A 22,650-nucleotide genomic window follows, 5' to 3' on the forward strand; every position below is an offset into this window, starting at 1 on the left:
TATTCTATTCCTCTATTTCTTGCAATAAATATCATATTCAAACAACTTAATCCATGCACCAATATGCAAATAAGCTTCTAGATATCTTCTATTCCTATATAATATTACATTTTTAATTAACTGTTAAACTAAAACTAATTTATTTTTCGGAACACCTTTTCCAAGACCCTCACAAAATTATTTTTAAAACAAATTAATTAAATATAATATTAAAAACTTTTTATTCTAATAATATTTTTAAAAATAAAAATTTTAATTATATTTATTCTAAACTTTAAAAACATTAATTAATAATATTTAAAAAGAAAAAATTAGAAGTTGTTGGTCATGTGACTTATATATATGTTGTGTATTCGAGTCTAGTACTTTATTAAAATAATAAAAAGATTGGCATTTTACATAATAGCCACAGGCTTCTGTATTAAACGCTGGCTGCAACTCAAGCCTAAGCGACACCAAAATAAAAAAATAAGCATTACTTCTATATTCGCCTACTACTATACATCTTCATTAGTTTTAATTTTAATTTATTTTAATTTATTTTTTTTTTTATTTTATTTTTTTTTAATTTTATTTTATTTTATTTTATTTTATTTTATTTTTTTTTAATTTTATTTTATTTTATTTTATTTTATTTATTTTTTGATCTTTCCAGCTTCTATTTGTTGCGTAGGAAGGATCAGGTAGGATTTTCAATATCAACAATGCAATCCTCGTTTACCATTTTCTTACTGATTGACCTGCAATATCAACTTAAGAAACTATATAAATTTACCTATATATTAGTGGTCAGTGCGTCTGTCTGGTAGGTAGCATGTAGCCTTGAATAAAACCTATTATTAGCTGTAGCTATTCTTTAAATCTTGTATCTAATTCTAATCTTTTCAGATTTGTCGTTTAAAATATAAAGTCAGCTTATAGGCAGCTAAAAAAACATTAAGACTTTTCGCACTCGTATATAAGACACCATAACGAGGAATAACATATTCATCTCCAAAAAACGCAGTATATTACAGCAAGACCGCTTCAAAGACATCGTGATTCGTAATGAGTACCCCGGAAATTAAATCTGTGCTACTAATTGGCGGTGCGGGCTTCTTGGGCCTTCATTTAATCCAACAATTTCATGAACTTACACCAAGACCAAATATTCATGTTTTTGATGTGAGGCCTTTACCTGATCGTATTTCAAAACAATTTACCTTTGATCCTTCGACTATAGAATTTCATCAAGGTGACTTAACATCTCCAGCAGATGTAAGGAAGGCAATTGAGACAAGCCATGCAGAAATAGTTGTTCATTCCGCATCTCCCATGCACGGAAACAGTCAGGAAATATATGAAAAGGTTAACGTGAAGGGAACTAAAAATCTATTGACTGTAGCCAAACAATGCAACGTGAAAGCTGTGGTCTACACATCTTCTGCAGGTGTGATTTTTAATGGTCAAGATATTCACAATGCGGACGAGTCCTGGCCAATTCCTGAAGTTCCAATGGATGGCTACAATGAAACGAAAGCAATAGCTGAAGAAATGGTTTTGCAAGCGAATGACCCAGAGCATGATTTTTTGACTATAGCCCTACGCCCGGCAGGAATTTTTGGTCCCGGTGACAGGCAGTTAGTACCTGGATTAAGGCAGGTTGCAAAGCTTGGTCAATCAAAGTTCCAGATTGGTGATAATAACAACCTCTTTGACTGGACCTATGCCGGAAATGTAGCCGACGCACATGTACTTGCAGCCCAAAAATTACTTGATTCTTCAGCTGCTAAAGCTGTCTCTGGACAAACTTTCTTCATTACGAATGATACACCTACTTATTTCTGGGCCTTGGCTCGTACAGTATGGAAAGCAGATGGCCATATTGATAAAAGTGTGATCGTCTTGAACAGACCAATGGCAATTGCAGCAGGATATTTATCTCAATTCTTTTCAAAACTTCTTGGCAAAGAACCTGGTTTGACCCCATTTAGAGTGAAAATTGTCTGTGCTTATCGTTACCATAATATTTCTAAAGCAAAAAAGCTTCTAGGTTACCATCCAAAGGTTGATATTGAAGAAGGTATCAAAAGAACATTAGCGTGGATGGATGAAGATTTATAAAGTCTTATACATATATACGTATATATGAACACACAAGTCAATGATCATCACAGAGCAAACAATGATAGCTTTCAGCATGCTGTCCCATGTTTTTTAAACAAGTTTCATGAAATCCATGGCCACAGCTGTACACTAAGATCCCACTGTCACCTATTTCTGATTTTTTTCCGTCTAACGTCCTGTTTTTCTCCCATATATCGAAAATTTTGTTTTCAATGCCAATTCCCCATATTTTTTTACCACAGACTTCGCACTCATACGACTTAATAGCCCATCCTTCTCTACGCTTACGAATATAGGTGGACACATCCAAAGATGCAGATTGGTTAATAATTTGTAGTATTAAAAGTTTAGTAGTTTCTTCAACGGAATATGCTGTGAAGATATTCAACAGAACTGTTTTAATATCTTGTATTTTGTTGAGTATAAGAGATTTGTCCTCGAAAATCTGCATTATAATAGCACCAAAGTAATTATCATTATAGTTGGTTGTATTCTCATCTTTTCTGTCGGAGAGTTTAATGAAAAGCTTCTGTAAACTTCGGTCACACATACTTTTCTGTTCATCCGTCAAAGAAGGATATTGAGAGACTAAGTTGGATAGCAGTGCTACCCATTCTTCTGTAGCATTGTCAGAACTTTGCGAAACCACAATTCCTAAATCTAAGAATTCGTTTATACCTTCCAAATTCTTGTCTTTCAATAATGCGTTTATTCTTGAATTGATTTCATTAATGGCTGATTTGTACCTCTGTAATCTTATAAAGAGTTTCACAAGGGTTTTGGAATCATTATAGTTGTTAATTATATGAACGACACTATCAATGTCAACATTTTTCAGATCTACAGTCTCGATCCATGTTGTTATATTCTCCTCATCATTGTTCTCGTATAAGAGAGAAAGATATTTTATTCTAGCTTCTTTCAAAAAGGGGCCTGATAAATGATAGTCTTTACAAAACAGACAGCGAAGATACTGCAGTACCAATTTTTTATCAGAAACTGAAAGTATATTGCTTTGTAGAGAACTATCAAAACATTCTATTATAGAGACTAGGACATCCATATCTTGGAAAGATGTCACTATCTTTTCGAAATTATGACATATTACCTCATTGAGTTGATGATGAATAACCGGGGACGATTCGCTTGCTCGCTGACATAGTTTAAGGCATGACAGCAAGCTATCTTGTGACATGTTATTGTTTGTATCACTTAGGAAGAGAGACAGGTAATCAGCATATCTTGCTGCCTTTTTGTACAACAATAATTTAACATGGTAAAAAGATGACTGAGAGAACTTTTCAATTAGCAAATTGACATCGGTTGGGGTGTAGAATGAAAGCAATGCTTCCAAACACTGTTCTGAAGGTTCCTCTAACTCTTTGATTTTGTTAGAGTAAATGATATCAATAAGAGATTCGATTACTGTATTTGTTAATCTGATAAATTGCGAGTATTTTGGAAGGTTTTTACAAATGAAAATGGAAATTTGAACTTTAACAGAATCTTGCACAGAATCCCGCAGAATATCCAAAAGAGCATCGATCAAATACTGTCTCGTAAATTGAAATGTTCTATCTGGGGATTCGTTGAATACAGCGTCCTCAAAAGAAACATCAAGCACTTTCAAAAACCCTCCTGCATCCTTATCTAAGAGAAGAGATGCATACGGAAACACTGGTTCTTCTGTTGCAGTAGCCTTTGTTAAGAGTTTAGATCCGCTGCCAACCGGGAATTCGGTTGTCGAACCACTGAACAGTAGATTATAGTATTCATTTTTCACTTTCAATTCTTCTGCAGACACGAGTCTTTTTTCAGTTGGAAATATTCTGCCAGTTATTGTAGATTCGAGATAATCAAATAACATAGCACTTTTGACATTTTCGTCTATTATAACGCATTCTTCGGACTTCCCAGCAAAAAATAGAATGATGTCAGCTAATGGGCGTTGATAGTCGTCTAAAATTGTGTTCCACAAGTAAAAAATAGCGGGATATAATTGGAATTCTTTACAGATTCTCATGGCGTAGTCTATATCCAATGTAGAGATATCAAGTGACAATAGTATTGTTTCTAATCGCCTTTCCATACCTGATGAAACAGTGTATTCCATCACGGCTTTGAAGAGAATGGGAGATAAGTAAGTAACAGTCCCATTTACTATTTTTTCATACAAGACCTCTTGAAATTCATCATTGTGCTTTATCATCAAGGCCTCCCCTACTTGTTCTAATAATCCATACATTTTTTCCTTGGAAAATATCATGCCCAAGTCAAACACTAACGAGGCAGTTTCCATTACTTTTTCGTAGTCTATATTGCTCTGCTTTAGTAGATACTGTACTGTTGCAAGGGTCAAATTATTGAATGATGGCTCAATTTGTTCCATTCTTTTATCATATTCTTTTTCCAAACGTAATAGCCCGATAATAGAGTCAGAAGTTGTTTTTTGTAAGCAGAAACCTAGCGTTCCCAATGCATTTATATAATTCCCCTGATGGATGTGGTATAAAACAATATCGGACCATGAATTGAGTTTACCAACTTTTAAGCAATAATTAGTAAGAACAACGATTTTGCTTCCAATCGCTGCAAAATGGTTTTCGGAGTTCGGAACAATGATATCGCTAACTAGTAGATCTATTGATGTGAGAACTGCGTTATCTTCTTCATTATTAGGCGCATTGGTATCGATAAAAAGTAACCTGTTTGAAACCAGTAAAATAGTCATTATTTTATCTGTGAGCCAATCTATCTTGCAAATAGGCTCTGGAGCTTCATATGACCATTGAAATTGCAGATTCTCTAAATCTATCAAACTTAGCTGATTATCCACAGAGAATGCCACTTGGTTCATATTAAAACTATTCCAGGCAATATAACCGAAGGCAGATGAATTTTTGGATGGCAGCTCAACTAGCCTTGAAGTATACATCGTAGGAGCGGATAGTGATATTATTGCAAACGATCGGCTGGAAAGTACGGCCATTAAATGTTCAGCCTCATAATTTTCGCCGTTATTTCGTATTCTTGTCATAAGTAAAGGGTTTGTCATAGGATTTAGTCGCATTATCTCCTTTGAACTTGGGACAAGCTGCCAAAGATGGTTTCTATTACCTTTATGGATAACTATGTGTCCTGTTGAGTCGCTCGCCACTATATTTGTATGCTTCCCCGGAATGAAACTGATCCCATTAAACATGTGTCCCTTATGCGAGGCAATATGCAGCACGGCCTCTTTTTGATTTGAGTTGGATTCATTATCAGCGTCTGAATTTAGGTCCCAGATGAAAATGTCACCAGATTCATAACCTGCGCAAATATGAGTTCCATCCTGGTTAATGTCAATGGAAGTAACTTTAGATCTAAAATCCTTAATAGAGGGGGACAACACAGATTGAACAAATTGTGTTTTGGTGAATATAATGACGGATCCCTTTGCCGTGCCAATAACGTAGAATAACTGTACGGGGAAGATTACTGTTGGGCCACCATAGAGAGAGAGGTTTGGATATATTTGTTGCAATGAAGTCCAGCTTACATGCAATAGTTCGTCTTGATTGTCTTTGAAAGGATTGAACCTTTCGAAATCTGTATAGTTACCAGGGGTACTAACGGTGTCATTGGTGGTCATTTTTCAGATACCTTCATATGATGGATTGACGTCCTCTAGGGTGAGGTGCTAGGTCGTTTAGTTCTATTATACCCTTCTTCTTAATCTATGAGATGACTTTTTTAACATTAACAATTAAAAGCTCTTATTTTCTTGTAAACCTTTAAAAAAACATCGTGAATCCTCAAACATAAGAAGCCTGGTCTAAAAGGAGAAGGCCAAAGTTCCTCAAAAACTACAATGCCGGATACATTTCATAACGATACACAAATGTTTTTTCTATAATATAACGTACACGTATCTTTTTAGACTCGTACATACAATCGCACTATATGAATATATATATATATCAGTATGCATGAACTAGAGCCAAGCGTAAAACTCGAGACATAAAAAGATAAGGAGAAAAAGATCGTATCAAACACACACACACAGTGGAGGGAGGAAGGAATAGGACAGTACCAAAAAATAATCTAAAAAACGAAGATTACTTAAGCCCGTCTCTGAATTGATTTGCGAAGAAAAAGTAAGTAAGGAGTCATCATTTTGAAGATCCGCTTACAACTTTTGCATAGCAGCGACATCAGTAGATTGGACGTGGTCTTCATCTTCTTCAATAGCTTGTTGCAAGTCATCTAGAGAGACCTTAGCGTCTTCAACAACCAAGTTGATTTGCAACTTCTTGATACCGAAACCGATTGGAATCCATTGGTGAGCACCCCAACTCAAACCGTCCATTTCGATCTTCTTGACGTTAGCCAACATTTCTTCCAAGTCGGTTTCGTCATCCCATGGCTTAACATCCAAGGTGACAATAGACTTAGCAGCTGGCTTTGGCTTAGCAGCCTTCTTAGCGTTGTATTCAGCCAATCTTTGAGCCTTCAACTTTTCAGCAGCTTCGTCAACTTCTTCATCGTCAGAACCGAACAAGTCAACGTCGTCATCGTCTTCTTCTTCTTCAGCTTCAGCAGCAGCAGCGGTAGCAGCTGGCAAAGATTCGAATTCGTCAGCCTTAGAAGCGATGTGGTTGAACCATCTGGAGAATTCTGGGTAGGCGGTTTGGAAAGCCTTGAAAGCAGCAACGTCAGCTTGAGTAGCAGAGGTACTATTGCAAAAACACGAAAAATCGTAAATATTGTTAGTAAAACAGATCTATAATAATGGTTAATAGCATTGCTTTCTTACTGTTTGCTGACAGTGAAAAGAATTATCCTTCGCACAACAGAGAACTTGATAATCAAAAATCAGAATCGTACTGTCTAGGTACATCTCTTTGTCACTCATACCGGGGGTCTTACTTCCCGTCATAAACACGGACCAAAGAATTTGTTCATCATTTAAGGAAATGGAAAACAGAACTCAAGTTGCCTCGAATCAAATTCTCTTCAACTGCACAAACAGTAAACAATGCACCATAAAAAATCAATGATTAACCCAAAATCCAAAAATCAAAGCCAACAACTCGTCGCAACGGCAACTCAATCGGCTTTGACTTCGATTGAATTCTGAATTACCACGAAAAATTATTTCCTTCCACATACCCTTCAATGTAAGACTTGTCAGCCAAGAAAGTGTTCAACTTTTGCAAGGTTTCAACCTTAGAGAAATCGGAAAAAGACATTGTTCAACGGATAACAGAATACTTCACAGAGTCTGAGATAGCAAACTGAAAAAAGTATAAAACTAACATCTTTCCCCTCTCTCTTTCTTGTGTAGTTGACTACAAACTAGCAGCTGCAATGGCAAATCTTTTTTTTCGGACGTTTTTTTATATGTCAAATATATACAAATTGGAAAATTTTTTTCACAATTGGTGTAAGAGAATTTCATCAAAGAAATAAAAAAAAATTGAAGAATATCTGTTATTAAAGCCCAAGAAAACGAGTCTGCCATACTAAAATGTTGTGTTTTTGTGCGAGCACTTCTAAGAAAAATGTGCACTCTTCCTTTTTCTTTCTTAAGTTTGTTGAAAATTTTCCCTTCCTTTAAGAAAGCACGGGTAGGGCTGGGTAACCTTGTAATATATGTCATCATGTACGTATGGACGAATTTCAAGACCTTTAGGGCTGCTCATACAATATTACGATTTTAGAGTTGTGATTGAGAATATCGATCAACAAACGTGAGACAGATTAACGGAAACAAGAAGACACCTGTTACCGATTGAGAGAGTTCAGTTGGTCAATGGTAGATCTGAAGCTTTGAGTTAAAATCAAGATCGAAGTATAGGTATAATATTTTTTAAGATGTCGCTTCTACCGCAGGCATATTTGAGCAATTTCCATAATAGAGTAAAGAATGAGGATGTTCCATTGTTTACTGCTGCGCAGCTATCAAGGAATAAGAGGGGAAAGCAAGTGAATTATGCTGAATTTGACAATGACATATTGGATGAATTTCTTGAAAAGAATGATGATGACGATTTGGAGGAGGATGATGAGGATTCAGAGAGTCGTCGCAGGGGAACTGATTTCTATGAACATGCGGAGTTCAGTGGTTTAGATGGGGAAAATGAGGGTGTTAGGAGAGGTATAGATGAGGGCGGTGTTGAAGGTGGTACTGGTGGTTCCAGTGGTGAAGTTGGTGTAGATGTATCTGGTGCAGGTGGGGCAGGAAGCTCTGGAGATGCAGGTGCAGGCGGAGATGCGGGTACAGGATCTGCATCTGAAGAGTCGAACCGCGTTAAATTGAATGATCTACCAGATTTGGATGGCCAAGAGGATTCCTCACCACTGGCAGTTTTGAAATATCCTAGGATTAGAGAAACTTTTGTGCAAAGTAGAATCGCAATCAGTTACAAGGATATGCTTGGGGAGTCTATACAGGATCCCCAAGAGGTAGAGACAGAGACACCAATAATGGTACCGATCCGTTTAAATATCGAATTTAGTGGACATAAGTTGGTTGATTTTTTTACGTGGAACTTGAACGACCACTCGATGACGCCTGAACAATTCGCGGCTATTTTATGTCAAGATCTTGATTTCCCAGTTCACACGAACCCAAACAATTCCCCATACACTCAAATCATCGCTATGATCAATGAACAGTTACAGGAGTATGAAACTTTGGCTTCTTTACAAGTTCCAGATCTCCATGTAGTGTTGAATTTGACTTCAAATCTCGACTCCAAACTTTATGACGACACATTCGAATGGAACCTCAATGATGATTCATTGTGTCCTGAACAATTTGCAGAACTTGTGGTCCAGGATCTAGGATTGCAAAGAGAATTTGTGCCAGCAATTGCCCACTCCCTTCATGAGTCGCTACTAAAAGTAAAGAAGGACTGGTTAGAGGGCAACCTAAACTTGGTGCATGTAGAAAACAAGGCTGCATTTGGTTTCACATCAGGTATACGTCTAGATATAGACACACTAGGAGGGGACTGGATTCCAAAGGTGGAAGTGCTTTCACAATGGGAAATTGAGAAGCGTGAAATCGAGAAAGAAAGAAATATGAGAAGACTAAAGAGAGAAAGTGCCAAGGTGGATGACGGAAGGTCCAGGAGAAGAGGTAAAAGAAGAATGGATGACTTAGAAACTACACTAAGAATCTAAACATGCCTCAAGTCATTTAACTGTCTGTATTATAAAAAAACAACTATATTATATATGTATGTATAAATCAAGAATATACATATTTTTCTTTTTAAGTTAATATGATAATGATTCGAGCGTCTTAGATTTTGGAAAATAGTATTTGATGCTTCGTTGTAGGTTCACCAAATTGTGAAACAACGCACGATACAGCACCAATCAATGCTCAAAGATATAGTGCACAGACACCTGTCGAAGCACTTAGTTTCAAGTGTATACACTGAAGCTCATTTCATAGATACATGTACTAAAACAATCCCAGGGTTTAATTACGATCTCGCTTCCAAAATATACAAAGAATACGAACAAAATGACACACAGCTTATTGATAAGATTACAGATTTGATAGACAACAAGCTTCTAGAAACTAAGATTCAGCTTGAACGTGAACAACTTGAAGACTCTATAATGTTAAAACAATTAAACCAAATATTACAAAACGTTGATACCCTATTACAAGAATATTTAAATCAACTGGGCCGTCAATTAGGCGATACGAAGTTTAAGCTCGAACAGTATGCTGAAGATATCAACAATATACAACCTGTAGATACCCAATTACAAAATTCTATCACGGAATTAATGAATGAAATACTCCATAAGGAAGAATAATCAGTTGTAAAGTTTGCCTTATGCACACAATTGCGGGTCAACGTCGGGAACTTGTAAGTCTTCACCAACCCATTGGAACACTTCATATTTAGAGTTCAATTCTCTATTAGAGTGCATGCAGTAGCCGTTCCCGGACTCAGGTTTTAGTGCACCGCTTCCTTTCATCGGATTTATAAAGATACAGCGCTTAATCCTCGAATGAATTAATGCCATGCTACACATGGAACAAGGTTCGTGTGTGGTATATACATCAAAGTCAAGACAAAGGTAAGTTTCTCCTTGCTCTAGCTCTTCTTGAGATGCCGTTCCATCTCGAACTCTATTCCTTCTGGTTTGTTCAAGCTTGGAAACTTCGTTTATACCAACCATAATGCTATGATCCAAAGGTGATCTACTATGTCTGTAATCATTTGATATGATTACTCTCCCTGATTTGGGATTTACAAACGCCGAAACCACTGGAACTTCCTCATTTCCAGCATTTTTCATTACCTTTCTTGATTCTTCTGCTATTTGTGACAATATCGACCGTATTTCTTTCATATCAAATATATAGTCGTTTAGTATTTGATCATTGGGATTTCCTCTCCATACCAATGGCCAGTATTTTTCACTCCAAGTAAGCATCAATGTTTTTGTCGAAGGACCTATCTTTGGTACCTTGTTATCGTCTCTCACGTTTTCATAGCGGAAACTCACATTTGCCATTAGTTCATCAAATGCTTGTCTATCAGGAAGGAATTCTGATGATCCAATTAGTACTCTTAGAGTACTATTGTCCACTTTTTTAATTCGCTTCACATGTAGAAATGACTGAGGATCAAGGTCTTGAATACTTCGTACGAATGGAATCACAGACTTGCTCTCCTTAGGGTTAATATCAACCGACCACGCTGTCACTAAATCAGGAATATCAACATATTTTGTATCTCGTATTTGCCATAGACAATCCTCAACAATACATTGAATGAAATCAATTTTGGTAGGATTCAGATGCTTCTTTACCATATTTGATCATATAATAAACTTGAAACCCTTGTTAGATGTGAAATACTCTCCTTATGTATCTACCTGACTACTTTACCACACACTTTATATCATTTCATCTCATTTCATCTCATCTCAGCTTGAGAGATCAATAATAAGTTCACGAAAAATTAAGAGGGTAAAATGAAATCAATGCATAAAGCTCCGAAACCAATAAATATATAAATAAATACAGTGCATAGGTATTATATTTGTAAATAGTCTATCCTAGGTTAGCTAAATAAAGGAGTTGAAATAACTATAACAAAGTGATGTCGATCAGCTAATATTTTATGCAAATTTTCGGGGAGTACATTCATTCGTTACCGTGTACTAAAGGTATCAAACAGTCTAGCCTGTTTATCAATCAAGAACAGAACGGGCTGTCTGATCTCTTCACAGATTATTTCATTCAATCAAATAGCAAAAAATGTGACATACCGGAGTTTACAGTTTCTGCCATCACCCAATCGTTTCATTGTGATGTTATTGATACTTGCATTTTGCATTTGCTGCACAAAAGTTTCACTAATAATATTCTAACTTATGGCTATCAGCTAGCAAAGAATTCTGATGTCGTCACTAAGCTTTTTTGTCACTCTTCAAATACCAATGTCACATTACTTAAGAGCAACGTTTGGAAACTGTTACATGAATTGATAGGCACCGAAAATTTCATGAACATATTATTGAACCACTCTGTATATTTAAATACAGGATATTATTTTAGGCAGATAATAGGGAATCCAATCAATGCACCCCAGGTTCCGCCAACATGGATGAACCGAAAAGAACATGCTAATGTCAAAGCGAGGCTTACGATCGACTGGAACAATGTCCTATATCGTAATGTTAAACCTCAAGATCACAAGATCTTAATTAGTCCTGATGCCGTACTTTTGTTCAAGGAAATATTTCCCAATCAAATAGTAGGTGGTAAACTAAAAGGTTCGAAGAAGGTCATTATGAATAATCTGCGAAAATGTCTGAAAGAGTTTATAAATAATCACTACAAAGTTCCTTTCAAATACATTGGAAACAAAACATGCCCGAAATCATCGAACGACTTCTACACTTCCCAAAAGAACGTCATCCGCTTCTTGGTCATTTCTATTCGCAAGACCATCCCCCTCAATTTATTAGGATCCCCAAATAATTTCAGTGTTCTCTACAAGGCAGTTTCTGCTCTGGTAAGAAAAACATTACACACTAGGCTATCTATGGAAGAACTTTCACGTGGTTTGCGTATAAATGACGTAAATTGGTATAAAAAATCTGGTTCTGAGGACAAAACTGCCCCCAGATTAGAGATATATCAACATCAGATACAATCAAATCTTTTAAATCAACTCTTTTTTTGGCTGCTATCAGTTTATGTTCCAAAACTTGTTTCGATGTTCTTTTATGTGACCGAATTATCAGGGACTATCAATGTTGTTTATATCAGGCATGACGTATGGAAATCTATGTCGCGACCATTTTTAAAATCATACTTTAAGCAGTATCTTTTGGAGAACAAAGAATGCCAGGAACATAGGTCTTTCTCCAATTCCAATTTTAATCACAGAAACCTCAGATTAATACCGAAGAAAAGCGGATCAGATTTCAGAGTTATTGCCGTACCATGCAAAGGAATTAATTTACAGGAGGTATCTGACTATAATGATTATTTCAAAAATGCTGTGAAGCCTACGAAAATTATCTTGGAGCGATTACGAATAAGGAAAAGTACTAAATTTGCCAAAGCATTCTCACCTGTGGAAATACCTATGATCATATCAGAGTATAAACGCAAGTTAATCAATAAGTATGGGTTCGTTCCGAACTTACATCTACTGAAATTTGATATTCAATCTTGCTATGATTCGATACCAGTTGATAGGGTAATGAAACTGATCAAAAGGGAGATTTCGAGCAGTAAAGAATTCTTTTTAAGGTCCGAAGATGTTTTATCTTTAGATTCAACACGTCTAAAAAAGCGTTTTTTTATCAATGGAGACAGTACAAAAAATAAAAATGACATTGTTATAGATTCTGTTAAATCTGTTGTTCTATCTCAACTTGATATCTTATCTGTTCTTGAAATGGAGCTCTTTAAAACGAGCATTGTTTATAGAGGAAAGTGTTATTTACGAAAGGATGGACTTTTTCAGGGTACACCATTGTCTTCAGTTCTTGTTGATATATTATATGACAATTTATTAGAGTCTTACGAGGAGTTCAAACATGCGGATGATAACAACGCTTTGATTATTAGATTAGTTGATGATTTTCTCGTTATATCGCCTTCGAAACCTTATATCGATAAAATAAATGCTATTGCTCAACTGGGTTTCAAGTCTTTCAATGCAAAGGTTAACCCGAAAAAGGTTTTGATAACTTCGTCTGAGTTACCGGGTTCTGAGAGCGTACCTTTTTGTGCCTTACAAATCAATCTGAAAACTTTAGAGGTATGGAAGGACCATTCTTCTTACAACGTGATAAGTGGTGACTTTGCTTCTACAAAACAGATCTTTGAGAAACTGTTATGGATATTTGAAATGAGATTATCGTACAACATGTTAGATACAAATCTCAACAGTTTGAATATTGCATTGCTATATATGAGGGAAGTGAGCTTAAATCTCGTAGAATCATTCATTTCACTATTTGATAAGAAGAAACCAACGAAAACTGCATTTGTTCAGTTCATGCTAAATATATTTGAAAGAATTGATCTTCACCTTGCTAGCAACAATATTACCTCTGCTGAAAAATCATCTGGTCTTAAAAGGACCATGATGTCTGTGTTTATACAACAGCTTGGGTTGAGAAGAGATAAATTCAAAGACATTTTAGGAACTATGGATGAATTAAATGCATCGATTATTTAATAGTTCATTAATTCCCACTTTCTGTTACTATATATTTAGAGCATTCCAAAGTTCATACGTAAATTTTCTTCATCTTTCTGCTTTCTTAGTTTTTCAATCTCCTCTATTCCACCTGCCTTCTTGAAATTTCCCTTTTCAACAAAGTTTCCTAACTCATCTTCGAAAGCCTCATTCTCCCTGTATTCTCTCTCTCTCTCTCTGAGTTTTTCAGCTTTCTTGATAGCTTCTACCCTGCTATCGTGATCAGGGTTTAAACTCTGGACTTCATATAATACTTGGTCTCTGATCATGTTAAATGTTCCTGGCTTTGCGATGGGAAGTATCGGATTCCCTTTATTCTTTTTAGGTGCCTTTTCTTGCTGTTCGCAGCACATTTTTACGAGCTCGAAGGTTTCCAATACTTTTTTCAAGTCTTCTTGTAAATCGAAAACTAAGTCTTCTTGTAAAGTCATGAATTGTTGTTCTTCACAAACTCTATCAAGCTCAGCTTCCCAGATTGTTTTCCAATTTGGCTTTTCAACTTCGATGTACTTTGACATGCGTTCCAAATCATTCTTAGCCGATTCTAGATCCAAAGAGACATTTTCAATCTTTTTCTTTGGTGGTCTAGCACCTCTGATTGCCACATCCTTTCTTAAGGCTTCTATAACGTCCTGCAGGTCGTCCACTTTGCTTAAGAGATTATCAGAAACTTCAGAAAGTTTTGATTGCGATTTTTCCATATAATCCCTATTAGCGGATTTACCAGTGGTGACAGACAAACTTTGAAACTTTTGCAACTTCTCTGAAATGTCAGTAATTGTGTTCTCCAAAGTTTTTTTCTGACTGGAATGAATTTGCTTTAAAATAGTCATTTCGTGTTTGATCTGGGCAATTTCTTGATGATGATCCACATCAACAACGGTAGAAGAATCCGAAGACTTCGTTTGATTAATAATACCAGATGTGTGATTGGATGGTGTAGTAGGATGCGTAGATATTTCTTGTATCAGTGTCTTGATGTTTTCGAAGAATGTTGCTTGCTTTTCAACAACAACTTCGTTCAATTTTTGTAGTTGTTGTTCCAAAGATGGAGCTGGAATCTGGAGTTGGAAAATACTACCATCTTTAATATTGTGCAATTGGCTTTCTTCTAATTCGTAAAAAGCTTCGTACTTTGGTTCCTTGATGTATATCTCCGGAAATATATCACCACCAGGAGAGTAGGCAAACTTTTCGACAAATAAGAGCCGCAACTTATTGAAAGAAAGGTTAGGACTAGTGAAACAACGTTTCACCTTATTACCAACTTTCAAAAATATAACAATGTTATCATGGCTGCCATTTGGGTTAGAATTATCATCGAAAGAGCCTGATGCTTCCTGCTCTCCACTGTATGGATGTAGCTCAACTGATGCGGAAGACGAAACACGCGAACGAACGTGATCGTCAGTTCTGGTATTGTTACTTTCATTTTCAGTTAGGTTTATGCTAGTCGACTTTGCGAGACTCTTACTCGAAGGGGAGTTAGCTGGATCAGCAGCTGTTTGATTCGCCAGTTTTGCCATGTGATAAGCAGAGAATCTTTTGGAGGCTCTACGTTGTAGATTGTTGCCCTTCTTTAACTGAGTAAGCGCATCGCTTTCAGAACTTGAAGTCGGAACTTCTAGTGTATCATAATGTTTTTGTTCACCGACTGGTTTAGCGGTTGAAGATTGTATGGAATTTTGATCCTTATCTGTTGTCGATGCCTCAGATAAACTTAAAACAGGAGCAGATTTCTGTTCATTCAAAGACTTTGACGTAGGCTTTGCTAGTGAAGTTGAACGTACAGTTGGACTGGTATCAGCCAATGATGTAGTATTGCTTACTACTGATGACACTGATGATCTTTGCTTCTGATGGTAGCGGAATTTTGTAGAATCTTCGTTTCTATTTAACTTTATTAGTGCCTGTTTAACTTTAAGCTTCTCTAATAGTCTTACAATTATCTCCCTAATTTGGGGAAGATACTTATTCAGTGTATCCTCAGAAGCAGTCTCTCTTAATGCAACTTCTAATATCCTTCGCAAATCCTTGGGTACGTCTCCAAGATCCGATATATCTACCCCAGCATGGGTGAAATGCCGACTAACTAACTTGAAGTCATTACCCAATTGAACGTAGACATCCGAAACATTCCTCTCAGAACTTTTCCCTTTGGACCATTGAGTTAGGACTTGTAAAAGCTGCTTTGTTGATATCAATAATTTCGTTACACTTGTTTCAACAGATGATGCTGATTTCAAAACAGGCGGTGTATCCATTATTGAAGGTGCTGAAGTGCTAGAAACTTTGGTTATACGTCAATTGTTTCCCCCAACTCAACTAGTTCAAATTATGCTCTCTGTGATGACCACTTCAACATGCCTTAACAAATGCTGTTCCTCTTTGTTTATTAGTTTGTTAACGTATTTCGTGAAGGTTAATTATTTAAGTTGTAAGATATTAAATATTATGAAACTTTATGTTGAACTCATGAAATTCAAGAAAGAGAAAGACATGAGCAGCAACGGTTAAGTCCCCCTCATGGTACTTTTAGTGGTATTTGCGGGATGTACAATGACTCTATAGTCCCAAATTCTGAAGCAAGCGATGAAGAGGTAGTGATACCTTTATGTTCCGAACTTGATAGTGTATCAGTTAATAATACGGGCGATGAGAGTAATTTTGAAGCACCGCTGGCGGTTCCAGCGTCAAAGGCAACAGTTCTAGAGCAACACGGAATTGAGCAATATTCAAATAGCATACGACGGGCATTGAGGAAACGTAAAGCAATCCAGAAGATGCCCTATAGTTTAGATCGGATACGACATCGACAAATGTTGCAGGGCTATGATGTCTCAAATTTTGATTCGGTAGCAGATAACATAGATTTGCTTAAGGATGGTTACGAGTCGCCAAAAAAGCAGCAGCAAAAAGATATTAATACCTCACAAATTTCAAGTTCAGTACAGGACATAGGATATCAAGAAGAGGGGAGTGTCTTTTCCATCCGCCAGCGAAGACATCATCATGTACATCTTTTAGATGATGATATGGATGACGAAGAAGACGAAACTACTATGGCTCAGAGTTCTTTTAATATCAATACTTCGGAAAGCGATAATGAGGATGTAGATGATGATCCAAGACTCTCACAAGAGAATAATGTCCTATTTAGAGGCAGGCAGATTAACCTTAAAACCGGTTACAAAGGTTTACTTCCTAAGATAGCATGGGAAAAGGCATTGAATAGTAACGGTGTCACAGCAAGATATAAGGAAAGAGCTGAAAGAAAACTCAGTAGAAATCAAGCTCAGATAAATGAAAAAGGTCTAGCTAAGAGAAAGGTGATTAGGAACAAGAATGCTTCTCTGAATGAAAAGGATCTTCTCAATGAAATTGTCGAATCGGATAATGAAGAGGATATGCCCTCAGCTGAGTCATTCTTAAAGCTTATGAATGAAGAGCAGTCTAAATTAGAAAGATCAGACACAATGAAGGATTATTTCTTGAAGAAATATGAACCAGAAATGGATACAAATTCAGAAGACGAAGATCATGTAGATTCTGATGCATTAGATATTCCGAATGAAGGCCTGGAGCTACTTACTTTAGAGGATACAGACAAAGTAGATCTTGGTACAATAATAATAGATGATTCTGAAGACAAGATTGATGTAGAGCGAAGCCGACATGCAACAGGAGTGATAGACTTTATGCTTTCCAAGAATACAAGACATTCAACCGACAAAATGGCAAGCAATAAACCAAGAATAAAGAACACTGGAAACAAATCTAGTGTCCATTCTAAACTCTTTGAGAAGAAAAGAACGAGGAACACCGCTAGAAGTCATACACGAGGTCGAATTTCTCTAATGAGGAAGACAAATAGCAGTACTGCTTCATTGAAATCAAAACCCAATACAAATAACAGCGCAAACAACACTTTCCAGAACTCTCACAGTAGCAACTATGATCTTCAGCTGGACGGTACCACAAGTAGGGAGCAATCTTTCAATGAACCTGTGATTATAAAGAATGATGACACCAATGAGAAGAATACACACAAAACAGTTACAGCTAAGAAAAAGAAGAAACCGAAGAACAGACTCTTTACTGTTGCCCCAACCTCTAATGCAGAATTAAATAGAAAAGCAATGACGTTTTCTACCGTGGTTGAAGAAGAAAGTGGCAAATTCACTTTACGCAAACCACCAATCAAGAAAAGGTCTTTCACGTTAGACGATGATAAACTGCTTTCTGAAGATAACAGTACCTCTACAATAAGTTCTTCTCTTTGGAAAGCAATCGAAAGCTCATCTGAATTTCCTTCACCAGATATCATAAGGCTGACTCTTAATACCAAGGAGTATGTGATTTCGAAGTTTGGTTCCAACTCTGATAATACCGTACAAGATCTTTTAGAGAGTTTGATAAAATATGGCGGTTCAGATGAAGAGGTTAAAGATCTTGCCAAAAATCTAAGTGAGTTCTTATTTTCATGGAATTCATCTACCATATACGATATCATAGACAGATTTCATCATGAATTCAGAGCCAAGGTTAATACATTAAGGGAAAGGGCAAAACCAATTCACTTTTTTCTAATTGCTTCTTGTCAACTCTTCTTTCTTGAAATTAGCCGGTATGCATCTTGTTCTCTCTTCGTCAAAAACCAAATGTCAGAAAAGATAACCGATCATATTGTATCATTCTTCAAGTTATATTCCAAATCTGGGACAAAGGAATTAGATCCTGATGACCCAATCATGTCAGAGGCACTAGTTTTACTTTCACGTGTTGTAACACAACTAGACTGCAAAGAGATTCTGTGGCAAAAAATACGAAAGAATAAGTTCTCCACCTTAGTGTCAACGGTTATAGTCGAGACTTTCCCAACCTTGGTTCCATCTTGGGATATTGTAAAAGTTAAACAAGAGTACGAAGATGCAGTTGCATGGATTAAATTCATTGGAATATGCTCGAATGAACCTTATGAGTGGGATATAACCAATGAATTAGCTTTAGATCTATATGAATTTTTCAAAATGAGGAAATTCGAGGATTTTCCGCAGGAAACGGTATACCAAGTCTACCCTGTCGTTCCATTTCCCGACGATGAAAGCCGCGTAACATTGTTCAACACTTTCATAAATATACTCGAATCTTGTACATTCAAAACATCCACTCTTGAAAAGTTGACGGCAATGTCCAAAATTCACAATTTACATTCTCCCTCCCTCCTTGCAAACCGTCTAAACCTACTTTTGACCCTAGCATCCAAGAGCGATTATAGTTATGAGCGCAGATTCGAAGAGCTTTTGGAGCCATACATCATGAATAATGACATTACAATCAATAACACGATGCTAAAGATAATGTTAGAAGGGGCTTTATCTTTTTATAAAATATCTTATGAGAAAGGATATACAGTTAGAGGAAAATTTGTCCCCTTATTATGGAAGAAAGTTAACATAAAGTATTCTAGTATGCCAGATAAGATATGGAGAATATTTTGGAAAGAGTTTCAAGATATAATTCCTCAGATGAAAAAGTCTAGAGTTTTTTTGTTAAAATCCTTTCAACCAATTCTTCATCAGGCATTAAATTTGGAGAAAAAGCTGAATCAAACGACAAAACTACTTAACATATATGTTGATAACTTATCCGTCCTTGACCTTAATTGGATTCAGACACATGTTCTGCAGATTCTCGTATCGAAGGCGAAAGGTAATGTCGTTTACCTTCACTATTATTGCAAAATTGCCAAATTCCTAACGGTTCGTAATAATCTTACGTGGTGGTCCTTATTCCACTACAATGCATTTGAAGAAAACCAAACAATATCAATCAATTACTACTCTTTTCTGGCATTTGAATGCGATGAAAATACTTTTTCTCAGATGAAGCATATATTGTATCAGAAGATTCTAGCTTATCTGCTAAAGAAATCTGATCACGTAGTGGTAAATCTGATCAACACGATGTCAAAGAGAGATCCAAAAATGAAATTAAAAATTCGACTAACGACAATTAATGAAAATACAACTATATTGAAACAGCTTCTGATAGCCTTGAATACAAGTGGGTATACCTTTTTATTTGATACTTTTCTGGATGATCTGAAGACAGTGTTCTTTTCAGACTCTTCGAAATATGCATCACACAAAGAGATAGTTTTATTTTTGAATTACAATATTATTGATGTAGTTCGTTTGAATCCAGTGTTTATCCACTTGAGATCGATATTTGGTATTGATGACGAGGAATCTGAAAATTCTGCCTTGAGAGAGTATTTGCGAACACTACCTTCTGATAAAAGTAGACTACTCTATTTGATTGAAAGAATTGCCTCGACGTTAGAAAATAAGATGAGCATAATGTCTTTGATGTTAACAATGAAAAAAGTTGTAAAAGACAAATGTTTCGATGATGAAATTGTAGCATTCAGTTCTATGATGTATATCCTACCTTTGAATACTACACAGTGCCAGCTTGCGCCAGTATTCATTTTAAGGGTTATTTTCTTGAAAATGCTCAACGATAGAATCGAACTATATCCTCTCAGACCTTCAGAAAATCGCCCAGAACCCTTGATGAAACTCGGTTATTTTTTATCAAATGTCATTTGCTATTATTCGAAACTCTTAGACAGACAGAATTTAGATATACTCAAGCGAGAACATTACAGATTCTTTTATAATCTGTTGAGACTTTTGTTCGGATTTTCCCAATATAGTACTTTAAAATCTTTTCTGCAAATGGAGTTGTCATGTGCTTTACCCGATTTCAATACGAACCTTCTAGCTTCGGAAGGATATCCGGATACTGCTTTCGAAAAACAGATCATAGAGATATTGTCGAAATATTCATTCAGTAATTTCGATATTAAAGAAGTGTTTCCTACTCAAGAACCGCTATACCAAGAAGTGAATTATTTAACGAAAATCGAAAGGGAATTCATTTGATACCTTATCTCTAGTACTATTAACTAAGACCTTTATTTAATAGACGATAATGATTTTATAGAAACAATTAGATATATTCCTGATAATTCTATGGTTTTATTGTCTGCTTTTCTGCGGTTAATTTATCCATTTGCTTCTTCAACTCAAGTAGAGTCACAATCCTCTTTAGTAGTTTTTCATGTTCTTGTACCACAGGGAGAGAAGGCATGGCTGGCCTTATGGGGAGTCCTAGCTCCTGTAAAGTAGACACAAGTTTGTTTTGAATAGCTGGTTTGTAGGTAGGAATTTTAGATGATCTGAGGAACACACCTGGTGCAAGCTTTTCACCATGTGCTATAACACCAAGATTTTTACGCTCCTCAAGTGTAAATCTTTCAAGTAAATGTTCTGCATATTCACTATCTTGCTTCCTTCTAAGAGCATTTTGTAGCTCAATTTTTTGCTTTTTATTAAGTCTTTGTCCTCCTTCCGTTTTGAGCTCAACACTTTGTTTTGTACTAGGAGTGCTACTGCTTTCCTTTGATTGTTTTTGCTGTGCATTGTGCCTCTGTTGATTTTCCTGCTGCATTTGTTGTTGTAATTGTTGTTGTAATTGCTGCTGTAATTGCTGCTGCTGTAATTGTTCCTGTGACAGTTTTGCCTGTTGTTGATGTTGTATTTGCTGCCTCTGCTGTGCAAATTGTTGTTGCTGCTTCATCCAAGGATTCTCCGGAGTTGTGGAATCTGGTTTCCGTTTTCTATTCTTATCGTTCAATAGATTGGCATATAATTGAGACATACCCTGTGATGTAAGAAATTGCGAAATAGGTTTATCTGAATGAGGGTGATCGAGAAGTTGTAATACTGCTTCACGCTCTTGAAGGGTTTTCTTTGCGGCCATTTCAAATTTCCTCGACTCGATAATCAACGCTTCTTCTTCAGCAATCTCAGCGGCAGTTCTCTTCAAAAGCCTTTCGAGATACTTTTTTCTCTCCAATTCTTTCTCTTTAGGAAAGTTCATTTGCGGGATAAGTGGATTCTCAGGATCCCTATGTAACAAATAGCGTTGGAATACTGTATAGAACATTTCCTTTAGGTCGTCTACCTTCCTATCATTGTTATTAAAGCTGAACCTATCTGCAATAACAAACCATTTTAGGTCATATCTCCTGCAAAGGTCAAATAGGTACTTTATCTCGTCGTAAGCCCATTCAAGATTGCCATCATTATGACCTTTCATGAATTCTGCATATTCTGCTTCAGTAAATGATGGTATACTCAAATGTTCATCAAATTTAGCGAATGAACTGGGCTCTACAGAATTTCCGACTAGTTCTTTGGAACCTTTGACCCAGTGACGTATATGTACATGTTTATTTGCCTCGAACTCAACATAAGACCATGGTGATGGTTTTGCAGTAGAATTCAACAAGTCCTTGAATTTATTATTTTGCTTTATAGGAACAGCTGGTGAATTGTCACCTAATAAGTTATATAACTCACGCTGTATTCCTGTCACCTGCGGTTTATTAACCGATGACTTCCCTTGCGCTGATACTGACACCTGGCTACCACCTTGAACGCCAGTGTCTGGAGATGATGATTTTGGTTTGATGTTTAGAACATCAAGAATATCAGAAGAAGACATACTAAAATCCTTACTTCAACCCAAATTATATTAATCTCTCAACGGTAGTAGATGTATATATAGGATTCAGTTCTTGTGATTACCTATACTTATCTGAAGCTTCTCTTTTTCTTCATTCATATGATGATATACACATATGTAAAGATGTTTTTATTTAAAATAACCTTTTCAATATTCAACAATATGGGCAAAACATGTAATTCTACTTGAAAGCATAGAGAAC

At 36.2% G+C, this 22,650-nt stretch overlaps 9 protein-coding genes across 9 annotated transcripts; 4 read left to right on the forward strand and 5 right to left on the reverse strand.

Moving 5' to 3' along the window:
* Positions 1 to 1,047: 1,047 nt before the first annotated feature.
* On the forward strand, positions 1,048 to 2,103 carry ERG26 (sterol-4-alpha-carboxylate 3-dehydrogenase (decarboxylating); the record flags this gene model as incomplete). Its single annotated transcript, XM_022819300.1, has 1 exon — positions 1,048 to 2,103. The coding sequence occupies one exon, from the start codon at positions 1,048 to 1,050 to the stop codon at positions 2,101 to 2,103; it is 1,056 nt and encodes a 351-aa protein (XP_022675879.1).
* Positions 2,104 to 2,140: 37 nt separating this feature from the next.
* On the reverse strand, positions 2,141 to 5,740 carry VPS8 (CORVET complex membrane-binding subunit VPS8; the record flags this gene model as incomplete). The annotated part of the gene is made up of 1 exon (XM_022819301.1): positions 2,141 to 5,740. One exon carries the CDS (start codon positions 5,738 to 5,740, stop codon positions 2,141 to 2,143), a length of 3,600 nt encoding a protein of 1,199 aa, XP_022675880.1.
* Positions 5,741 to 6,277: 537 nt separating this feature from the next.
* On the reverse strand, positions 6,278 to 7,340 carry EFB1 (translation elongation factor 1 subunit beta; the record flags this gene model as incomplete). The annotated part of the gene is made up of 2 exons (XM_022819302.1): positions 6,278 to 6,824; positions 7,261 to 7,340. 2 exons carry the CDS (start codon positions 7,338 to 7,340, stop codon positions 6,278 to 6,280), a joined length of 627 nt encoding a protein of 208 aa, XP_022675881.1.
* A 625-nt stretch (positions 7,341 to 7,965) lies between these two features.
* SFH1 (Sfh1p) lies at positions 7,966 to 9,279 on the forward strand (the record flags this gene model as incomplete). Its single annotated transcript, XM_022819303.1, has 1 exon — positions 7,966 to 9,279. The coding sequence occupies one exon, from the start codon at positions 7,966 to 7,968 to the stop codon at positions 9,277 to 9,279; it is 1,314 nt and encodes a 437-aa protein (XP_022675882.1).
* A 669-nt stretch (positions 9,280 to 9,948) lies between these two features.
* Positions 9,949 to 10,938, reverse strand: TAD3 (Tad3p; the record flags this gene model as incomplete). The annotated part of the gene is made up of 1 exon (XM_022819304.1): positions 9,949 to 10,938. The coding sequence occupies one exon, from the start codon at positions 10,936 to 10,938 to the stop codon at positions 9,949 to 9,951; it is 990 nt and encodes a 329-aa protein (XP_022675883.1).
* Positions 10,939 to 11,249: 311 nt separating this feature from the next.
* Positions 11,250 to 13,829, forward strand: EST2 (telomerase reverse transcriptase; the record flags this gene model as incomplete). The annotated part of the gene is made up of 1 exon (XM_022819305.1): positions 11,250 to 13,829. The coding sequence occupies one exon, from the start codon at positions 11,250 to 11,252 to the stop codon at positions 13,827 to 13,829; it is 2,580 nt and encodes an 859-aa protein (XP_022675884.1).
* A 35-nt stretch (positions 13,830 to 13,864) lies between these two features.
* Positions 13,865 to 16,114, reverse strand: BUD6 (formin-mediated actin nucleation enhancer; the record flags this gene model as incomplete). The annotated part of the gene is made up of 1 exon (XM_022819306.1): positions 13,865 to 16,114. The coding sequence occupies one exon, from the start codon at positions 16,112 to 16,114 to the stop codon at positions 13,865 to 13,867; it is 2,250 nt and encodes a 749-aa protein (XP_022675885.1).
* Positions 16,115 to 16,402: 288 nt separating this feature from the next.
* Positions 16,403 to 20,800, forward strand: MMS22 (Mms22p; the record flags this gene model as incomplete). Its single annotated transcript, XM_022819308.1, has 1 exon — positions 16,403 to 20,800. The coding sequence occupies one exon, from the start codon at positions 16,403 to 16,405 to the stop codon at positions 20,798 to 20,800; it is 4,398 nt and encodes a 1,465-aa protein (XP_022675886.1).
* An 88-nt stretch (positions 20,801 to 20,888) lies between these two features.
* On the reverse strand, positions 20,889 to 22,427 carry SWC4 (Swc4p; the record flags this gene model as incomplete). The annotated part of the gene is made up of 1 exon (XM_022819309.1): positions 20,889 to 22,427. One exon carries the CDS (start codon positions 22,425 to 22,427, stop codon positions 20,889 to 20,891), a length of 1,539 nt encoding a protein of 512 aa, XP_022675887.1.
* Positions 22,428 to 22,650: the final 223 nt, after the last annotated feature.

This window comes from Kluyveromyces marxianus, chromosome 4 (assembly GCF_001417885.1).
Source record: "Kluyveromyces marxianus DMKU3-1042 DNA, complete genome, chromosome 4".
Taxonomy (NCBI): domain Eukaryota; kingdom Fungi; phylum Ascomycota; class Saccharomycetes; order Saccharomycetales; family Saccharomycetaceae; genus Kluyveromyces; species Kluyveromyces marxianus.